The 7,209-nt window shown below is 35.8% G+C and overlaps 1 protein-coding gene across 2 annotated transcripts; it reads left to right on the forward strand.

Annotated features, from left to right (window-relative positions):
- Window positions 1-597: 597 nt before the first annotated feature.
- On the forward strand, window positions 598-6,917 carry LOC145635463 (leucine-rich repeat receptor protein kinase HPCA1-like). 2 transcript variants are annotated; one of them, XM_081686743.1, is made up of 19 exons: window positions 598-791; window positions 1,047-1,170; window positions 1,262-1,333; window positions 2,247-2,321; window positions 2,454-2,525; window positions 2,627-2,788; window positions 2,944-3,018; window positions 3,140-3,211; window positions 3,387-3,458; window positions 3,570-3,638; window positions 3,749-3,823; window positions 3,912-3,983; window positions 4,090-4,224; window positions 4,350-4,822; window positions 4,938-5,087; window positions 5,198-5,337; window positions 5,441-5,660; window positions 5,745-5,980; window positions 6,224-6,917. In XM_081686743.1, exons 1-19 carry the CDS (start codon window positions 704-706, stop codon window positions 6,737-6,739), a joined length of 2,898 nt encoding a protein of 965 aa, XP_081542869.1. In that variant the 5' UTR covers window positions 598-703; the 3' UTR covers window positions 6,740-6,917. The 2 variants fall into 2 exon arrangements, with proteins under 2 accessions (XP_081542869.1, XP_081542870.1); XM_081686744.1 differs by lacking the exons at window positions 598-791; window positions 1,047-1,170; window positions 1,262-1,333; window positions 2,247-2,321 and having other exon boundaries at window positions 2,463-2,542.
- Window positions 6,918-7,209: the final 292 nt, after the last annotated feature.

Consider the following 7,209-nt stretch of genomic DNA (forward strand, 5'->3'; position numbering starts at 1 on the left):
GAGGCCTTAATTACTAAAATAAGGCTATGTTAATTACGGAACATGATATCAAAATAATTACGGACAAATGGATAATCCACTTAAATTTTGTCAATATTTGAAATATAATCACATTTTGATGATTCATGTGTGCTATTTTGTTAGATTATATTTATCTTTTAATCATCTAATTTAGTAGAACTCTGTAATAAGTGTTTTTTTTTTTTTTTTTTTTTTTTTTTTGGAGTTAGATTAATTGTAGCTGAGTGTAATTTTGGTGAAGAATTCATTTTCTGATTGAAAGAGAATTTAGTTGAATCAAGTACTACGTAAGAAATTCAACCAAAGTTGCACGGGATAATTAATTAGTAGATTGAAGTCACTGAAATAGTGACAGTAGAATAGGTGACTTGGTGAATACTTAAAAATCAATTAGCTTAAAAAACGGCATAAGTAATTATGAAGACGCTTTTTCAAAAGTCGGGGTTGGCAAATTTGCACCGTGCCAGGTTTATAGTAACACTAGCAAAAGTGATGGTTAGAGTAGCTTTCAAGATAAGTAAAGATGAGTGGAAGTTGAAGAAGAGGGCCAACTGTAATCACTAGTGTGTCTGATGACATCAAGCTGCAAGTGCAAGGCAATGGCCATTATTATAATGCTACGACTTGTTGCTCTTTTCTAGCTAAATTTCCCAAAATTAAACTTAATCTGCTGCAAGCAGTCATGGTGGCAACAATCAGACTGTTGCTGCTTTGTCTGGTGGGTTTTGCTGAAATTTACTTAATCTCGTCTCTTACTGATCCCGGAGATGGTACAGCCTGCAACCTCCTTCCTCCCCGTCCTCTTTTCTTTAGTATTTGAATCTTTCTGTTTTGCATTGTCAAGCATTTAGTACCTAACAAATTAATATATCCGATCTTGATCAATATGGGAGCTGTGTACTGTTGTTTATTTACTTTGTTGCCTAAAAGACACTGAATGGTGCAGCTGTGTCTTTGTTGCTTAAAAGACACTGAATGTTGTTCATTTATTTTGCTGTTCTACTTTGTTGCTTAAAATGGTGCAGCTGCAGCCCTCCAATCACTAAAAGATCAATGGAAAAACACACCACCTAGCTGGAGCAAGTCAGATGACCCTTGTGCTACTCCATGGGAAGGGGTAATATGCAACAGTTCAAGGATCACTGCACTGTGAGCATATTATCCTCAATTAACGCTTTTTTCTACATCATTTCATCCTCATATTTGAGCTTAATTTAATTAGTATAACTCATTTTTCCAGGGGTTTATCCACTTTGGGACTTGGAGGTAAACTTAGTGGTGACATCGGTGGGCTAACAGAGTTGAGATCCTTGTGAGTATTCTTTTCAGACTATCCTTTATTCTGGAGGTCAACTTAGGTTACATGTGGCTGCATATAATTAATTATCTAGTTTGGGTTGGGGGATCCCTAAGTGTTATCAATAGAAAACTTACATCACTATATTTATTTGATCCTTAATTGAATACTGAATCTTTGTTGGACTTGTGAAGAACCTGTGATATGGTGAAATCAGGCTCTTTTTTCAAGTTACATGTACCAATTTAAAAAAAGTCCTAATGAGATGTTCTTCTGCACACATACACATTATCTACACATAATATATTTGCTTTTATTTACTAGTTTAAAAGCTTGACTAGACCCGGCAATTATGTAAGTCCATCCCCTGCCTAAAAATGAAAGTCAATCTTGGAGTTTGCTAAGTGTCCCAAGGGACTAATACTCTGAGCTGGTTAATTTAAGTTGGGAATTTTGTTGGAAACAAACTTATAAGCCTTTAAAAGAGAAAGTGTCTTATAAAGTAATCTTGGAGGCAAAAACGCATCACTTGCCTGATTTCATAATCTTGTTGTATTGGATATCAGATTCTCAACTTAAAAACTTGAAAAGAATTACAAACCAAATGATAGGCTTCATGAATATGCGAAGATAATAAATTCTCTTAAGTAGTTCAGTCATCCCTTGCTAAGATTAAATTTTTCTATGGTTACTGCTTTGCAAGGTTTGAAATGTATGCTGCATATTGAATTGGACCAACATTTATGGATCATGGTTCTGAATTCCCAAGAAGGCAGAAGGCCTTACAGAAATATAGCAGAAAGCATAGTATTTTCATAGGCTGTAAACAATAACTTAAAGGCATCACATAGCTCATTAGTTATGTTGGAGTTTTCTGGTATACAGGCTCAGAAGACTTAAGTTACCTTTCCAAATATATTTGTGGCAGGGATCTCTCTTTCAATCGGGGTCTCACTGGTTCTTTAACTCCAAGACTAGGAGATCTGCTCAAACTAAATATTCTGTAAGATTTCTCAAACTTCAAATTTATCAAGATTGCTTTAGTGTAAGCATTTGATCACTATATAGAAGTATACATACTTCTTGCAGAAGTTTTAACCTGGGATTAGGATTAATATTTTAATGTTCAATGCAGGATTTTGGCGGGCTGTGGTTTCAGTGGTAAAATTCCTCCAGAGCTAGGCAACCTTGCAGAGTTGTCCTTCTTGTAATGATTTGTTCAATGTCATCATCCATATTTTGATAGTTTCAACTCATTTCTATTGTCTTGGAAGTTTCAAGTTCCTGTAACCATATTATCTTATACAGGGCTCTGAACTCCAACGACTTTACTGGTGAAATACCCTGCTCTCTAGGTAATCTTTCCAAACTTTACTGGCTGGATCTAGCAGACAACCACTTGACAGGATCTATTCCTGTCTCAACACCTAACACACCAGGCTTGGATCTCTTGCTGAAGGCAAAACATTTGTGAGTATTTTGTTGATGTCCTTTCATTCACTCTCCTACAATAGGTGGTTAGCAGTTCCAAATATGGAGCAAAGATGTCCTGACATCCAATTCATAGATAGGTCATATAATTATCCATGCAAGAATGGTAGAACTCACTTTATCCAATTTTGCAGTCACGTCAATAAAAATCAGCTTTCTGGTTCAATTCCATCTAAGCTATTCCGTTCAGAGATGATTTTAATCCATGTGTAAGTCTCTTGAGTACTCCATAGGTCCTTAAATTTCTTCTTTTTCTCTGTTTGTGAGAAATGAGTACATTATCATTACAACATCTTAAGTTATACTGTCTATGGTTCCGTTTTTGAACAGACTTTTTGACGGAAATCAACTAATTGGGCCGATTCCATCCACATTGGGACTTGTTCAGACTCTTGAAGTTCTGTGAGTTGATGATAATCTCATGAGCTGGTCTCAACATCTTATACACATATATATATACCCCCTCCTCTTTTGTTCGACTCACTTACTGTAGGTGCTAAACCGAAAAAAATCGAGGGAGATATTTATTTCATTATTGATTGTTATATTTTTGAACTTGTATTTTTGTTTTCTGCAGACGGCTTGATCGGAATTCCTTGACAGGGGAGGTGCCATCTAATCTCAACAATCTCACCAATGTTGTTGAATTGTCGGTAGATTTGTGAATTAGATGAAATAAGCTTTTTTCATTGAACTGTAACAAGTCATAATTGATAATTGAGCCTTTGCTTCCATTTCTCTTTCTTTTGCATACTTTCAGGAATTTAGGGCACAATAAACTGACTGGTTCATTGCCAGATTTAACAGGGATGGATTCTCTTAGCTATGTGTAAGGAGGAATATTTGGAATTTATTGCAGAAATATTATTCTAAATTTATACAAGTGTATTTTCTAAATTTATATAGCCTTTTTCATGATGGTTCTTTTCATCATCATAGGGACCTGAGCAACAACTCCTTTGACGACTCAGAAGCACCAGAATGGTTCTCAACTTTACTGTCTCTCACTACACTGTATGTTTCTAAGCTAGATTCTCAGCCACAAAAATGTTCACTTATCAAATCCGTAACTTTTTGGATGTGGCATTTACATAATTTTCAGAATCATTGAGTATGGTTCACTTCAAGGGCCTGTTCCTCAAAAGTTGTTCAGTGCTCCACAGATGCAGCTTGTGTAAGTAATTTGGTTGGAGCATTAGAGCAAATAGGCATTAGGACAACATACATTTTGTTTTTATTTCCTTTTTTTCTAAAAGAATTCTTTGTAAAAAATATGGCAGGAAAATGAGAAACAATTCATTCAATGGAACATTGGATATGGGTGATAGCATTGGCCAACAGCTCCAGCTTGTTGATTTTGAAAACAACAAGATTTCCTCAGTGACACTTAGCTCTAGATACACAAATACTTTGATGTGAGAATAAGTTCTTGTGCATTTTCAATCTTTTTTTTTTTTTTTGTTTTGGCTACTCCCTTTCTGGCTGGAAGAGCAATATGTCATGATTGCCAACATTCACTATTCGCTTTATCTAATAACAGATTGATCGGAAACCCAGTCTGCATCACTCCACTTTCAAGTACTGACTACTGTCAGATTCAGCAGCAAACAAAAAAACCCTATTCAACCAGTGTAGCTAATTGTGGAAGTAAGCAATGTTCAGCAGACCAGAAGCTAAGTCCCCAGAGTTGTGATTGTGCATATCCATATGAAGGGACTATGTATTTTCGAGGACCTTCATTCAGGGAAGTGACTAATGCAAACTCCTTTCACAAATTGGAAATGAGCTTATGGGTGAAACTTGGCCTAATTCCTGGCTCAGTTTCTCTTCAGAACCCTTTTTTCAACATAGATGACTACCTTCAAGTTCATATCGAAATATTTCCATCTGGCAAAAAATACTTTAATCGATCAGAAATTCTGAGGATTGGCTTTGATCTTAGTAATCAAACTTTCAAGCCACCCCCAGAGTTTGGACCATACTATTTTATTGCATCACCTTATCTCTTCCCAGGTATTCCATCAGCATCAACATCTTCAATCAGTTATGTCTTATGTCCAATGTTTTTTGTTTGTTTTTTTTTCAATCATAGACTGATTATTATACGGATGTTGAATATGTTTGCCAGCCACAAACAGAAGAACTGTTAGTTTGGGCTTAATAGCAGGAATTGCTACAACTTGTACCTTTCTTGTAGTAATGGTTTTGGGAGTAGGCATTTATGCTGTACAGCAGAAAACACGTGCTGAGAGAGCAATTGGTTTGAGTAGACCATTTGGTAAGCTATTGAGACCGTGCAATTTTCACATAGAACCTCTTGAATTCTGGTTTGGTTGTAGTTTTAATAATTCTTATAAACTCATTTTCTGTTGTGCTATTTTGATGCAGTGTCTTGGGGTTCAAGTGGAAAAGACAGTGGTAGTGTTCCACAGTTAAAGGGAGCCAGATGGTTTCCATATGATGAACTAAAGAAGTGCACCAATACTTTTTCACAGCGTAATGAAATAGGCTCCGGGGGCTATGGCAAGGTTTGAGTCATCATCACCTACCAGCTCATGCTTCCTACTGTTCCCAGTTGAAAACATTTTATATGCGGCTTCTTATCCATTATTTTCTCGCAATGATGTTCAGGTGTACAAAGGAGTGCTACCTGATGGTCAAAATGTGGCAATCAAGCGAGCTCAGCAAGGATCTATGCAGGGTGGGCATGAATTCAAGACTGAAATTGAATTGCTTTCAAGAGTTCACCATAAGAATTTAGTTGGCTTGTTGGGTTTCTGTTTTGAACAAGGGGAACAGATGCTGGTGTATGAATATATGCCCAATGGATCGCTCAGAGATAGTTTGTCTGGTAATTTTTTATCCATTATTAAAATGTTGATGATTGTGAACATTGTAGAGATATCAACCTTATAATACTTAACCTATTGTGCAGGCAGATCTGGCATTCATCTTGATTGGAAGAGAAGACTGCGCATTGCTTTAGGCTCTGCTAGAGGATTAGCATATCTTCATGAGCTTGCAAATCCTCCCATAATTCACAGGGATGTCAAGTCTACCAATATACTTTTAGATGAAAATTTAACAGCCAAGGTTGCAGATTTTGGCTTATGTAAGCTAGTTTCTGATAGCACGAAGGGTCATGTTTCTACACAAGTCAAAGGAACGCTGGTAGGTTATTGTATTTAGAACTTTTTTCCTTGTGAAATGTTCTCATATCCTCTCTATTTAGATTTGAAGCCATGGAAAACTTGATTGCTTTTTTTTTTTTTAACCTTTTCAATTAGCATATGTTTGAATCTCACCATTACTTCCACAATCGGTAATAGTATAACACAATTATAAAATCCCCTAAAGAAATTTGTGGTTTTTGTTCCCTTTTTTAATCATTAATTTGTTTTGGGTGCGTTGCAGGGTTATCTTGATCCCGAATACTACTTGACACAACAATTGACTGAGAAGAGTGATGTATATAGCTTTGGAGTAGTTATGCTTGAGTTAGTGACTGCCAAGCAACCAATCGAGAAGGGGAAGTACATTGTCCGGGAGGTCAGAACAAAGATGGACAAGAATGATGAAGACTTTTGTGGCTTGAAGGTCATGATCGATCCTTTCATAAAAAAAAATCCAAATTTGATTGGGTTTAGTAAGTTTATTCAGCTAGCAGTGCAATGTGTTGAAGAAACTGCATCGGATCGTCCAACAATGAGTGATGTGGTGAAGGAGATAGAAATTATACTACAAAATGATGGTTTAGATACCGGATCGACATCCACGTCCTCATCCGTCAAGGATTTTGGAGCCACCAAAGGTGTCCTCAAGCATCCTTATGATGTCTTAGCAAAGAAAGACACCACTTATAGTGCTTATAGTGGTGCCTTTGACTACAGTGGTGGATACTCATTATCACCAAAAATAGAGCCAAAGTAACACCTTTTTTTTTTCAACTTATGTCAAACAATTAGTGGTTTAAGGAATGTAATATTTGACATCCCAGCAGGCAATAGCACTATATAACCATTTTTGGGATTGATTATTAAGCTATTGTTGTTCGAAAACGGAAAAAAAAAAGTTGTACTCTTGCAAATCTTAACAATTGGACTCAACTTTCCGGCAATTTACCGTATAAATAAATAAATATATATATATATATATATATATATATATATATATATATATATATATATATATATATATATAAGAGACAAAGAAGAACGTTTGAGAGAAGAGAAGGTAGATAATGCAACATATATTTAACAAGCCATAAAAACATTAATGTTGCCACTCTTGCATTGTTTTATGTACATAGTAAGCTTATATATAAAGGGTTCTCCACAGGGAATAAAGGATCGTATCCACAGGGAATAATGATTTATTATTATTATTTTTTTGACAGCAAA

Source organism: Chenopodium album, chromosome 6, assembly GCF_948465745.1.
Source record: "Chenopodium album chromosome 6, dcCheAlbu1.1, whole genome shotgun sequence".
NCBI classification, from domain to species: domain Eukaryota; kingdom Viridiplantae; phylum Streptophyta; class Magnoliopsida; order Caryophyllales; family Amaranthaceae; genus Chenopodium; species Chenopodium album.

Bases quoted from the DNA above. Each gene is read 5' to 3' on its own strand.
- LOC145635463 (XM_081686743.1), top strand. From the start codon at position 704: ATGGTGGCAACAATCAGACTGTTGCTGCTTTGTCTGGTGGGTTTTGCT. The intron at 3,459-3,569 runs GTCGGTAGATTT...GCATACTTTCAG, and splicing joins CTCACCAATGTTGTTGAATT to GAATTTAGGGCACAATAAAC. The intron at 3,984-4,089 runs GTAAGTAATTTG...AAAATATGGCAG, and splicing joins GCTCCACAGATGCAGCTTGT to GAAAATGAGAAACAATTCAT.